Here is a 14722-nt window from a genome sequence, read left to right on the forward strand (position 1 = left end):
TGTTCTTGCACCTATTATTTACGCTTCTCAGTTCTTGTCCCCTGCTTGCAGACACATAATATTACATCCAATCACCACACCACTTCTACCTTTGTAGAAATAACACTCTCTTCTACACCAAAAACACCGCCTTCAAATATACTACATAGGAGTGTTAGGAGGCCAGCACTTTTGTTAAATTATAGTCAGTACTTAACTATCAAAAGGATATTGAATGATTCTATATCATTAGATGCAATCTTACACCATTAAAAATATCATTAATGACTAAAAATCACAAAATCTACTGGCCTCCTAGACTTTCTTTATACTACAAACTAATAGTTGAAGTTAATAAGCATCCTTTATTTAACCAACAAGGGTGATCAAAACAAAGATACACAATGGTAATAATTAAGGTTAAGGACAACTTATATTTTACTCTTGAAGAAACTCCATAGAGCTGTGGAAGTCAAACAATAAACATTGAAAGGTGCACAAAGAGCAAAGCCAACCCCATTGACTTGCATATTGTGCTTAAGGGTATCCCATATTTTCCTTTCCTAAATAGCCCTTTCAAGAATGGCAAGTAAAACAGAACAACATAAATGCTGCAAATTAATTCTCCAAACCCTGAACCTTGTCCACCACTTCTAGCCTTTGGTTGCCATCCAAAAAAGTTGATAATCAAAGCTGTGAGTTGAAGAAGCAAGATGGTTGTGCCTGGCACAAATACCAACGACTTGTTGAAAATGAATCTACCACCAGCATTTACATTATTCTTATCTAAACCCTCATTAATTGGTAGTTCTTTCTTTGTCACTACAAATGCATAGTCATGTATCCTTAATTTTTTTAGTAGAATTGTCACAAATGAAAAAATCCATGGGTTCATTGCAGTTATTCTTGACATCCTCAGGTTGTTCCACCATGATCTCATTGACAATCCAGTTTTCAAGTACTCTAATAGAGTAGATATGTTGAATGCTACTAAAAGAGCAGCAGGAATCAGCACACCAAGGTCCTGCATGATCATCATTCATCATTTAAAACACAATTATTCAAGTATTGAAAAAACTGGGTAAGATATTTTAATTCCACATTATCCTAATAGATAATCTAGTAGTATTGTTTGACTAAACTATTATTTCTGATTATGAAATATTTGAGTACTAACAATTCTAGTCATTAGAGATGTAAGTTAACTTAATACTCATAAAAAATTAGATTAGTTCGACAAAATTAACTCAAATCATGGATATCAAATTAATTTATATCTTTTATAGGTAAAATTGTCGGCAATTAAATATTTCATAATAAAAAAAGAGTAAAGTATCGTTTTTGTCCCCAACGTTTAGGGTAAGTCCTGTTTGTGTCCCTAACGTTTAAATCGTTCTATTTGTATCCTTAACGTTTATAAAAGTGATTTAATATTAGGGACACAAATAGGATTTACCCCATTAATTTAAATGTTAGGGACACAAATAAGATTTATTCTAAACGTTGAGAATAAAAATGATACTTTACTCTAAAAAAAATGGTAGTTTACTCGTAATTAGGTAACATTAAAGAAAAATGGCGGAAGTAGTAGTGTATCACCTTAGGCAAGAAATAGGAGTTGGTAATGATGCAATAGGCAGGGAGGAGGGCATAGCATGTTTCAGGAACAGATCTTAAGGCCCAAGTAGTGACCCAAATATATGCCAAACACTGTCTGAATTGGAGCTTACCAAATATGGTTCCAAAAATAGGACAGTTTTTGCTAAAGAAAATTTCAAGAAGCCCTGAGCCCCATCTCTGATATTGGGCCATCTGGACTACACTATCTTGGGCCGTGCAGCCCATAAATGCTATTGGATCTGTCACACAGCTTTCAGATCTCCAACCTTTTGTGTGCATTGTCAGCCCAGTAAGTATATCCTCTGCTGATGATCCATACATCCATCCCACCTAATATAAAATTTAAAAAGTTTAAGGATTCTATTAATCTTTATAATTTTATTAAATTTTTAATTAGGTTTTTATATATATTTTTTAATTAGATTTATTGATTTTAATTTTATAATTAAGTCTTTTTATATAAAAAATATTATAATTAACAGAATATTTCTCTTAAAAATATCTAGTTAGGTTCTTAATAGTAAGTACCTTCAATTTACAAAAAAATATTTAGTTAACTCTAATATTTTTTATGCTAGAAAAAATTAATTACAAAATTAAAAACAGTGTAGGAATTTAATTAAAAAAATATAAAAACTTAATTAAAAATTTGATAAAACTACATAGACTAACAGAATAATTAAACTAATTTTAAAATATCATACAAAATTTTACTTAATTGTTTGATAAATTATTATAGAATTTAATTTTGATACACTCATCTAATTATATTTATTTTTTTAGATAACAAATATAAAAAATATTTATTTTTAATAATATAGTATCATGTAATTGAATCCACGTATTAAATTATTTTTACAGTGCATTAAAATTAAGTTATTTATTATGTTAACTTATGAAATACTATTTATGTTATGTTATGCTATGTTGCATATACCTTGTTGCCCCAATCAGTACCATGTTCATATCCAGAAGCAGCAACTTCCTTGGCTGCCTCAAGAGAGTTGCAAAGATTAGCATTTTGAGTAAATGTCTTCTTCCCTTCCAATGCTTGAGCAGCTGATTCCACAAACTCTTCCGAACTTCCAAATATTATGTCCTTTTTTGATGATTTTCCTGAAAATAGTGAATATTTATAACACAAGGCCTGTTTTTTAAAAAAAGAGAAAAAATATTTGTATATTTTGCTATACGGCTATACCAAGATCCTTGTTTCCATTTTGAATATGATGGTGAGGAGAAAGGCCATAAAGAACTTTTCTTCTATGAAAGCAATTGGTTCCTACATAGTAAATTCCTTGAATACCAGAGACTCCACCACCTATGTACTGCATGATCACAACAACAAAGGAAATTAAATAATATTTTCCTTTGCTTATTAGTGGTTGTTGTTGACATTATGTTTGATTTCACTAACCACAAATATTGTGACTAGTTGATTTCCGAAGGGATCATCCTTTAATCCATCATAGAACTGCTGAGGACATTGAACAAATGCAACTTCTTTATCTGAATTTGGATCCATCAAAACGCATAGGGCATGTTGTACAATCTCTGGATTGTTCACATGCATGTCACAGTCTACGTTCAGTATGTACGGAGCATTTGTCATCAATCCGGACACTCTTGTCTGCTCATCATACATACAAATTCAAATTAATTCAATGATTATGATTTATGAAGCATTTCATCCAGACTCCTTAATTAACCACTTGATTGAATACATTTGATATATGTTGTAAAAATAATTACAATAATAACTTTGTTAGGTATCCAACTAGAAAATAGCCAACTACAACTAATTAGTAAAAGAAATAGTCTATTAAGAAAAAAGAATTGAAATGGATTTTTTTTGGGGTTTTTTTTTTTTTGAAAATAATGTGAATTCAAATTATTACGAAAAATATCCAAAATCAAATAAAAAAAATTCAAAATCTAAAAACAATATTTAAAACCAAATAAAAACAAATCTACAAAATCATTATAAAACGAATATCCAAAACCTAATAAAAAAATATCCAAAACATAACAAAAAAAATAATAAAAAACCTAACAAAAAAAGATATTTAAAATTATTTAAAAAAAAATTAAAACCTGACAAAACGTTACATAAAAAAATATTAAAAAAAAAATCTCCAAAAACTAAGAAAAGAAATATCCAAAGCTATTAAAAAAAACATCTAAAACTTAAAAAAAATAACTATAAAAAACATAAGAAAAAGAAACATTTAAAATATATAAAAAAGACACATATGAAATCTAGAAAAAAGAATTATCCAAAATTAGTTAAAAGAATTATCCAAAACCTAGAAAAAGAAGAAGAGGAAGGGAAGAAAAAAGAAGACAAATGTGTGCGGCACAAATATTGGATGACGCTCAATTGGTTATATATATTTTCTCTTATGATAATAATTTAAAATTAATGTCTATAATTTTATATATATAATTTTTATAATTATACATTTATTACATCTAAAATTTTTAAATTATTTTAATAATAATTAAAAAAATATAAAATAAAATAATTTTAAACTATTTTAAATTGATTTCTTATTATCTCTAATGTCATGGAAGGCAGAACATACCAAGACATTCATAGCACCAGCCTTATAACGATGTGGATGATTAGGATTCTTCTCTCTTGATACATAGATTAAATGGGGCACCCCATCTGAAACACCTTCTTTGTTCTCCCATATTACCTAATGCCATCATCATCATGGTGAAAATACTATTTTAACATATATTATTGACCTAAATCTTAAATGCCTGAGAATGATTGTGTCCTTTTTTCTTCTTCTAATAATACAGTAGTAGCACCTATCAGTTAATAAATAGTTGAAGATGGGACACAATTAGTAACCTTATTTAACCAAGACAACAAAAAAGTAAAATAAAATTGACTTTTTTTTAGATACTGTCAGGCTGAGATAGTGGGAAAGCTTCACGTGTCGGTCAGTGTGGTGAGTCCACATTTAATAGCAGCTCCTTAGGAAGACCCCATGTTAAGTAAAAAACAAAATTGAATATCTTTCAAACATCTTTTCACATTAAAATAATTATATGAATAGTTAGATATGAATCCTTAGATGATTTAATTAAATATATTAAATTAAATATATCAAATTATTTAATAATTTACGATGTTATTTTATATAAAAATATCATTATGTAAATATTAAAAAAAAACACTCCATATAAAAAATACATGTTTTTGTCATTTCCTCCAAAATGAATATCTATAATTTCTTTTCTTGTTAGACATATTTTTCAAAATATCTATTTGATTTTTTTCCGGAAAAAATGTTATATTTATTACTTTTTATAGATATTTTTAATTTTATACACTTTTCAAGGGAAAAAAAATTCTTATATTGCCTTTATATTTTAGGAGTGGAATTGAAATTAAAAGATTGACATTGAATATTATATATACTTAATGAGTAGAGATTAAATTTTTATTTGGGATACAAAATTTTAATCCTTTAATATCTCTATAAAGTGAAGACACAGATTACTAAAATTTTTAGAAATAGAAATTAAAATTTTAATAATATTTTTTTAAATTATTCTCATTTAACTTTTTATATTACAAATCTACTTTTTAATCTCTGTCTCAATCTCCTTTTCAATCGCATTGTTATATATTCTTTAAATAATGTTAGAGAATTAACTTTTTTTTTAGTCAATATTAACTTTCTTTTTTAAAATGGGATAACTAATTAAAAATTAGTTTTTTTTATACTTTCTCATCCTTCTCATATAGCGAGTACTTCATGCACCTTGATTATGGTTGGATGGTTATTGAGCTGTGTCGTTGAGAATACGTGAAATTCTTGGTCGAGCATGATTGATTTCTTTGTCGCATTTTGAATTTTACTGCAAAGATGCTCATACCCATCCTGCATAAATTAAATTAAAGACTTCAAATTCATACATATATACATAAACTAACATCGATATGCATGTAATTGATAATAATAATCACCTTAATTGCCAACCATTCTTGCATGAATTCTGGACTATTGTTGGGTGCGGTGGCCTCATTATTATTAGAATCGAAGTATCTAAAGGGTGCTCTAGTTTTTACATTGTACTTCTTACAGAAAGGTACCCAAAGCTTTGCAAACTTTGAAGCCTCCACAAGAGCATACAAGTTAAGAGGGGAGCAACCATCATCGGAGACATAGCAAGAAAGCTTGTTGGAAGGGTAATCAAGTGCCAAAAGTGACAGAACAGTGTTCACTGTTATGATTGGTGGTTCAAGAACTGGATCTGCTGTTGTCACAAACAAGTCCACTGATGGAAGCTCAGCTACCCTTTACATAAAAAAAAAAATCACAATATATATAGTTAATAATAGATACATAGGTTCGGAATCAGAAATGTTAAGTGACCAACACTTTTTTTTTTTTTTTTTTACCGGGAGAAGAGACGGTGAGGGTAGGATTTGGTATATGAAGGGTTCCATTTGGTGGAGATGATGGTTAACCAAGTGAAAGTGAACCATGACTCGCACATGAAAGCAAGGAACCAAGGGTATGAGTGGTGGTTCATGTCATCATAGGAGAATACACGGTAGCAGAGTAGCAAAACAAGGAGGATCAGAATAATTGAATCCATTACCCTTGAAAGTGTGTATTTCACCCATATTTTTTCGTATAGAGGCTCAGTATTACTCTCTTCACTGATTCCCATTGTGATTTCTCTCTCACTCCCAGTAACCTTTTGTTGTAGTTATTTTATTAGTCAACGAGCTTCAGGGGAAGTCGGCATTTTAAAGGCGGAGAACACTTCCCCTGCTTGGCTGCCATTTCTTTTATTTTTTTTGAATATTCACATGATATTTTCGTACGAAAATAATATCGTGAACAGTTGGATAATTCAGTAAAATATATTCGATTAAATATTAAATTATCTAACTATTCATAATATTATTTTATGTAAAAATATCATTACGAGAGTATTTATATTTTTTAATTATTTATATCAATACATATTATGTATGATAATAATAATAATAATGATAATAATAATAATAATAATAATTGAATTTCCTTTATTCAACTCAACTGGACTCGCTTCCCTCGTGTAACAAAAGTTTTTGGACTATAACGTGTATTGTCCCAGCAATAAAAGGAAAGCCCTAGAGAGATAAATTCATTTGTTTTCTCTTCCAATGTGCTTGTGGTGGGAAGGCATATCTACGTATAATGAAAACAAAATTCAAGAAATATGAAAGGACGATATCAGGCATGAGAGGGCATCAATAGTGAAGTTGATCTCTCTGACCACGTGCAAATCTAGAGATACATATTTTTTTGACTGAAAATTTAAAACAATCCACTAGAAAAGGAAACGTAAGGCGATTCTTCTAAATACTCGTTTCAAACTGCTTTTAAAGTATTAGAAGCTCTATATGCTGTTAATGTGATTTTAAGGTCATTTTTGCCATAATATCTGTCACTGTATTTGCATCTCATAAGATTAAGCAAAAATCAACATGTCACTTTTAAATTATAATATCTTTGACTTTAAACACCAAAAGGTCTATATATCCAGCATTATCATGAGAATTGTTAACAAAAATGAAAGCCTCAAGAGAATCCATTTCGCAAATCACATTTCTTTGTCCCAAGTCTTAAGCTAAAAGAAATCCTCTCCAAATAGCAAACAATTCTCCTTGAAGAATATTGCAGCTCTCTATTGTTTCCAAACAGTGTCGTTGCCGATTTCCGTCTCAATCTCTGTTAATATAGGCAAAACCAATCCGATCCCCAGAACCAGAGTAATTAGCATCACAATTAATCTTAAAAGTACCCATTGAAGGAGAAACCCAAGAACAACTAATCATAGAAGAAATAGAAATTCGTTGTCATTCAAAGACATTATTCCGAACCTCCTTCTCGAAGGTTAAAGTCATACGAGCTACTTTAAAAGGAGGCCAAGGCTAGGGGTGGCAAGCGGGGAAGCTTGCCCCGCCCCACCAGAAGCCTACCCTTTGGCGGGCTGGCGGGCTAAGCCCGCCAAATCTCCTCTTTTTTTTTTACTATTAACTACTAAATAATATATATAATTTCACAATCATATTAATAAATTTATAATTTCTAAAGGCATAAAAAATTATATTTTTTATATTCATAAATATTAAAATCTTTGTAATTATAAATATCTAATAAACATAATTATAAACCAAGTTTTCATCCGAAACATAAGTATAAATATTCTCTTCAAAGCAAAATAAACATAATTTAAAACATAATTATAAATATTGTCTCAAAAGTAACATAAACATAATCCAAACCACTCAATTTTATCTTCATACTCTTGTAAGTTAGGTTGGGATTAGGTTGGAAAAAGTTAGGTTTTGGCAAAAAAAATTGTAAAAATACTCCCTCACTAAAAAAACACTAAGCCCGGCGGAGAAGCCCGCCCCGCCCCGCCAAAGCCCGCCAAAACCTACGGTTTAAGCGGTGCGGGTTAGACGGATTTTTGCTATTTGGCGGTCCCAATTTTCCATCCCGACCCGCCTTTTTTGGCAGGTTACGCGAGCCAGCCCGGCGGGTTTAGACCCGTTTGCCACCCCTAGCCAAGGCTCATGATGGTTAAAAATCTCATTGTTCCTAGCTCTTCAAATTCACCATAAACCAAAAAAGAACCTAAAATGATGCTTTTTACTATGGGACAAGAACCAGTTCTTCAAATCCAGAGGATGATCGAAAATCTCTAAAATCTGCCAAATAAACGGAGTTTTTGGACAATCTCAAATACAGTGAAAAACTGTTTTCTGGCAAGTCAAACAACTGGGACAGTTATCTGTAGGTGAAAGGCCTCTCCTGAGACAAAAACCATCAGTAGGTAGTGCCTTTCACACACAAAGTCAAGTAAAAAATTTGATATTTTTCGGAACAAGTTGACACCAAAGCCAAAGCCATTTTTCTCTCTTCTCCCATCTAAATATCTTCTTGCAGAGCCATAAGGGCATTATAAACCTTAGCCGCCCATCGGACTAAGTCCAGCTTACTACTGAACCCGTTTGCACATCCTAATTGTAGGAGATAATGCTTTCATGCAAAACCTAGTGAAAAGGAGAACAGACCTTCTCAATATATCACTCCCTAACCGACCGTAGATCTAAAATCCGGAGATTCGAATCAGAAATGTGAATATAATCCATCTCATTACATAGCTGCCCTTCTTTCTCCATTTAGAGAACCAAAAATTTTGGTCTAAATTCCAATGCACCAATTAAAACCATCCTTCAAAATATCCTAAATTTTACATAGAATCCCCCAAACATAAGATCTATTATCTGTAGAACAGTTGAAAGTGTCACCCAGAGAAAAACGGTATTTAACTGCCAATAGCTGAACCCAAAGCTTGTGGGAATAATGAAAGAGTTTTTAAACTAACGTTCCAAGAAGAGCAATATTAGTACAAAATGGATCCCATATTTCCAGACCATCAAACTTCTTTGGAGTGACCAACACCTTTCAGCTAACAAGATTTAGCCCCTGACCATTGGCTTGATCTTTTCAAAGAAATTTTTTTTATCATAGATGCTATAGAATTTGTTATCCCTTTGAGAAAAAGAGAGATTTGCATGCGCTAAGTAGTAATAGCTGCCACAACCGAATTGATCAAACAGAGCCTTCCCGCCCTATTGAGTAACACCTTTTTCAGCTGGCTAGCCGTCCTCTAATCTTATTTAGAACTTCATTAAAAGATGCTCGCGTCAGCCGAGAATGACTAAGAGTAATCTCGAGGTATTTGGCCTAATTCTGAATGAAACGAATGGAGGATATCCCAGTAAAGATTTTTTTCTAGTTGCTGAAACATTACGAAAACACAACACTTTAGACTTCTCCATATTAATCTTTAGCCCATAAGCTTTATAGAAACTCTCCAAGTTGTCATTATATTTTGAACTTGTCGTTTCTCCGCTTTGCAGAAGAGAAGCAAATTATCGGCGAACATTAAATGTAAAATTCTCGGACGCCCTCTAGAAATAGCAACCGGCTTCCACCTCTCCATAAAAACTTGATGGTTAATCAAGCAGGATAGTCTCTCTATACACAACACAAAAAAATATAGGATCTCCTTGTCAAAGACCCCGTCTAGGAGTAGAACTGTCCAATTTATCGCCATTCCAAAGAACAGACAAAGAAGATGAAGTGACACAACTCATAATCAGGTTGACTGTAAGAATAGAAAAATTGAATTTCATGAGGGTCTGCTTTAGAAACCTCCAATCAACTCTGTCATATGCTTTTTCTAAATCAACCTTAAACGCTAGAGTTCCTTTCTTTGACTTAGTCCTTTTCATGAAATGAAGAACCTCTTGCGCTATAATAATATTGTTCGGTGCTCCCATTCTAGGAATAAACCTCCATTAGAAAGGACTAGCAATATTCCTGAGATGAAGACGGAGTCTATTGACTAGAACTTTAATGATGACCTTGTAAATCATATTACAGAGACTAATAAGTCTAAATTCCTTCATCGATGTTGGTGAATCCACCTTAAAAATTAGAACTAGCAAAATTTTCATCATCCTTAAATCAATAATATCTTCAAAAAAAATTTTCTAATTATATTCAAAATATTCGAACTAATAATCTTCCAATTTCTTAAAAAGATAAGCTTGGATAAAATCACTTTAAAATCTTTTTTCAGTGCTCATTTCACTTTCACATGTAGATTGTGGGGTCTTAAGAAAATAAATAAAAGTGTTTCTTATGCTTCTTAAAAATTTAGTGTGTAGCTGTAAAAAAAATTTAAATAATTAATATTTAATTTAAAAATATAAAAATTAATAAATTTTAAATATTTAAAATTTGTTATAAATCAAATTAAGAAATTTGGACTAAATTTGACGAATAAAAAAAATGACAGTATCGTTATAAAAAATATAGATAATTAACTAAAAGTACAACCAATCAAACAAATTTGAGTCAACTTTTTAAATTTTAAAAAATGTGCTTCAGTATTTAGTGTCCACATTTATCTCTTTTTTGCTCTTCCTCCTTTTTTTTTCTTCTTTTTGGGCAAATCTGTGCCACAGCACCACGTGTCCATCACTCGTGCACTGATAGTCACATATGGTCTTCGTCTTTTTTTTAAGATTTTGGATAATTCTTACTAGTTTTAAATGTTTATTTTTTTTTTAAATTTTAGATGCATTTTTTTAATATGTTTTAGATGTTTGTTTTTTTTATGTCTTTTTTTATTTTAGATTTTGAATAAATTTTTTTATAAGAAAGCGATGGTATTATTTGACTATTTTTGTAACATTTTTCTTGGTTCAGCAATAATTGATACAAGAATACAGGATATCATAGAATACATCAGAAGCTATAAGAAGTGTACTAATAATCAAGCAGCATTAATGGTATATCTAGAGAATTGCACAAAGGCAAATGAAAGAAGTGCTGATTTACACAATGTGGAAAATGGAATCCCATATTTCCCTCTTTTAAACAATCCTTTTAGATATGGCCAGAAACACACTACCAACAGCATGCTACACACCAATTCACCTGCCCCATTGCCACTCTCATCATCACCTGCTGCTTCTGGTTGCAACCCCATAAACTTTATCAACAATGCTGTCACTTGGACTATCAAAATTGTTGTTCCTGTCACAAAAACTGCTGAATCCTCAAAGGTGAACCTACCTGCATCTTCTTCTTTTTCTTCATCATTGTTATTATTATTACCACCAGAAGTCTTACTAGGATGTTCCTTCTGTGTTATTTCAAAGACTGTGTCGGATATCCCTAAGAGCTTCACCATGGCACTCAAGAAACCAATGAACCATGCGGTACTGGTTGTGATTATGGTCATTCTCTGGTTGTTCCACCATTCTCTTAATGACAACCCAATGGTAACGTACTCTATTAGGCTGTTCAAGTAGTATATCACAAATACTGCAACAGGAATCATTAACCCTTCACCCTGAAAAAAAAAAATTTGAAATATTGAATTAGAATAACCTCATATCAATTATAACACAAGTTGTATTACATGTAATTATCATTTTTCTTTATACATTGAGTACGAGAGAAATACTTGCATATTCCTAAAACATATTTAATGTGTCGCAATTAAGGCGCAAAATCTAAAATATTTGAGTAATAAATGAGATTTCCCTTAATAAAGGTTACATACCTTAGGCAAGAAATTGGTGTTGGTGATTAAGCAATAAGGAGGGAGTGCAGCATAGCAGACTAGATAGACAGAGCGCAAGCCCCAGTTGGTAAGCCAGCAATAAGACAGGCCCGCCCTGAATTGGAGCTTACCAAAGAGACAGCCCATAAGAGGAGAGTTCTTGCCAAAGAACACAACAGTGAGGCCCGAGGCCCATCTCTTTTGCTGTACTATTGTAGAGAGTAACCCTCCTGGAGCACATCCTGTGAATGGTGCCGGTTCTGGAGTGCATGATTCTGCTCTCCAACCTTTTTTCAAGATATTGATCCCTGTTGGCACATCCTCTGATATTGATCCATATAGCCACCCCATCTACACCACCAAAACATGCTTAAATTATATAAACAAAAACATGCTTGTTCATTTTATTGTATATGCAGTGTGTTAAAAATTTTATCCGTATATTAAAAATCAGATATTATATATTTGTATATAAATATATGTATTGTCTAAGTTATTATTAATTGGTGATTGATTTTTTTTGTACATGTAGCTTGAGTGATAGTGTATCCTACCTCACTGCCCCAGCTAGTGTCATGTTCATATTTACAATCAGAAACTTTAATTGCTTCCTTAATGAAATTGGAAGGACTTCTATCATCATTAGGAGAATATGAATTCCCTTCCAAAGCACTAGCTACTGATTTCACAAACTCATTTGAGCTTCCAAATTGTTTTATCAATACACTTTCTGCTAGTTTCTCTGCATGCACAAGAATCAAATTGATGAGGTTATGTTAATGTATTGAACAAGTGAATAATTTGATTTAGCACATGGGATGGTAATATAATACAACCTTTATTTCTACCAGTTTCAATTTCATGAGGGTAAAGACCGTACATAGCACTTCTTCTATGGAATGTGTTTGTTCCTGCATAGAAAGGTCCTTGGAGCCCTGCCATGCCCCTTATTATGTACTGTGCATTAAACAAACCATTTATATTATGAGCCTCTTTTCATTTAATTTCTTCCACAAATTAATGGATGGTTTTATTTATTTTATACCTCAAAGGCAGACACCCACTGATTTCCAAAAGGGTCATCTTTGATTCCATCATAAACCTTCTGGAAACACTGAACATAAGCTATTTCTTTTCCTTTATGAGGGTCCATCAAGATGCACATGGCGTGTTGAACAACCTTTGAATTGTTCACCATCATGTCACAGTCCACGTTCAACATAAATGGAGCATTGCTCATCAACCCGGACACTCTTGTCTGCGCAGGCACGCACACACGCACGCAAAATTAATGTTATTCCAGTGATTCAGGGAATTAATTGTAACAATGTGGGAATAAATTAAACTCACCAACACGTTCATAGCTCCTGCTTTGTATTCGTGTGGATGTTGTGGCCTTTTCTCTCTAGACACATAGATTAAGTGAGGCAACCCTTCACAAACTCCTTCCTTGTTCTCCAGTATAACCTGTCAATAATTGTACATATTAGAAAAAAGGATCATAGATAATAGGTTAACTAATAATATAGCATGTTTATATATACCTTAACTATGCTTGGATGATTTCTTCTGTCAGTGTTCAAGAAAGAAGCATATTCTCCATCAAGTGGGAATGGAATTGCCTTTGCGGTCACATCTTCAATTTTTCGGCTAAGCTTGTCATACATATCCTGCAAATTAAAATACACACAAAGAGACATATCATTTTTTTATTCAATATATATATGTTCTTATCTAATAATAGTATTGTATTGTAGTATTAGTATACCTGCATTTTTGAGCGTTCTTGTTTGAACTCATGTGAGTCTTGTTCAGTACTAATAAGGTTGGAATGACTAGTAGAGAAGAACCTGAAGGGTGCTGTAAGTTGGAGATTGTACTTCTTGCAAAAGGGTACCCAAAGCTTTGCAAATTTTGAGGCCTCAACAAGGGCATAGAAGGTAAGAGGGGAGCAACCATCATCGGAAACATAGCAAGCTAGCTTGTTGGAAGGGTAATCAAGCGCCAATAGTGATAGAACAGTGTTAGCTGTGATGATTGGTGGCTCAAGAACTGGATCTGCAGTTGCCACAAACAAGTCCACTGCTGGAAGCTCATCTTCCCTGAAACCACAACAAATTAAACTCAGCTCATACATAATAATAATCATGTGATGAAATTGGAAGCATACTGCTGATAGTGTTGAAGGAGACGGTGAAGGTGGGTAACGGTATATGCGGGGCTCCATTTGCAGTTGAGGATGACAATCCAAGTGAAAGTGAACCAAGACTCGCACAAGAAAGCAAGGAACCATGGCACGGTGAAGCTGTCAAGTAGAGAGAAGAAACGGTAGGTGAGGAGCAAGAGGAGGAGCAGTAACATCAAAGTGTCCATCACTCTCTGAAACCTGCGCTTTATATATATTTTCTCGTACAGAGGAAGATGACTCGCCATTATTATTGCTCAAAGACAGTTACTTACTTAGGTAATAGAAGAGTTTTATATGCATCACCACATCTCTCTTTGTCTCTTCTACAGTTTCTTTAGTATTAAAAGTGTATACGAAAAAAGGGTAAATATCAATTTTGTTTTTTTATATTGCTATCATGGGTATGTGTGGTTTGAATTTCCTGAAATTGTAGGCGAAAAAATCTACAAATGATGTCAGGGTCACATAGACTAAGTCCAAGCTAAGTGATAAGGGTGTTTAATTTCCACATTCCAAGGTAATAATCAAGCATACATACATGATACATGGTATTGTTAAAATTAGATAGTTTAAAATTGAAAACAACACTAATCATATCTGGATCTATATGGATTGGAAAAGTATAAATAGATAATAAAAATACTAAATAATGTTACGGAGTCACTTAGATAAAGATGTTAAAAACGTTTTTTTATAAAGATATTTTTTAATAATTAAAATTTAACACATATAATTGATTAAATCGTGTTATTTTTGTCAAAATTA

General features: G+C 32.2%; 2 protein-coding genes across 3 annotated transcripts; both read right to left on the reverse strand.

Moving 5' to 3' along the window:
• Window positions 1–324: 324 nt before the first annotated feature.
• Window positions 325–6850, reverse strand: LOC112770873 (cellulose synthase-like protein B4). 2 transcript variants are annotated; one of them, XM_025815341.3, is made up of 9 exons: window positions 6023–6850; window positions 5588–5918; window positions 5382–5501; window positions 4185–4301; window positions 3017–3229; window positions 2801–2927; window positions 2537–2715; window positions 1579–1929; window positions 325–1003 (listed from the first exon to the last, which is right to left on the reverse strand). In XM_025815341.3, the coding sequence occupies exons 1-9, from the start codon at window positions 6295–6297 to the stop codon at window positions 452–454; spliced, it is 2265 nt and encodes a 754-aa protein (XP_025671126.1). In that variant the 5' UTR covers window positions 6298–6850; the 3' UTR covers window positions 325–451. The 2 variants fall into 2 exon arrangements, with proteins under 2 accessions (XP_025671126.1, XP_072081695.1); XM_072225594.1 differs by lacking the exon at window positions 4185–4301.
• Window positions 6851–10968: 4118 nt separating this feature from the next.
• LOC112771020 (cellulose synthase-like protein B4) lies at window positions 10969–14416 on the reverse strand. The gene is made up of 9 exons (XM_025815555.3): window positions 13940–14416; window positions 13538–13871; window positions 13314–13439; window positions 13120–13236; window positions 12815–13027; window positions 12606–12726; window positions 12324–12511; window positions 11770–12120; window positions 10969–11556 (listed from the first exon to the last, which is right to left on the reverse strand). The coding sequence occupies exons 1-9, from the start codon at window positions 14200–14202 to the stop codon at window positions 10975–10977; spliced, it is 2295 nt and encodes a 764-aa protein (XP_025671340.1). The 5' UTR covers window positions 14203–14416; the 3' UTR covers window positions 10969–10974.
• Between the last annotated feature and the right edge of the window lie 306 nt (window positions 14417–14722).

This window comes from Arachis hypogaea, chromosome 18, assembly GCF_003086295.3.
Source record: "Arachis hypogaea cultivar Tifrunner chromosome 18, arahy.Tifrunner.gnm2.J5K5, whole genome shotgun sequence".
NCBI lineage: Eukaryota > Viridiplantae > Streptophyta > Magnoliopsida > Fabales > Fabaceae > Arachis > Arachis hypogaea.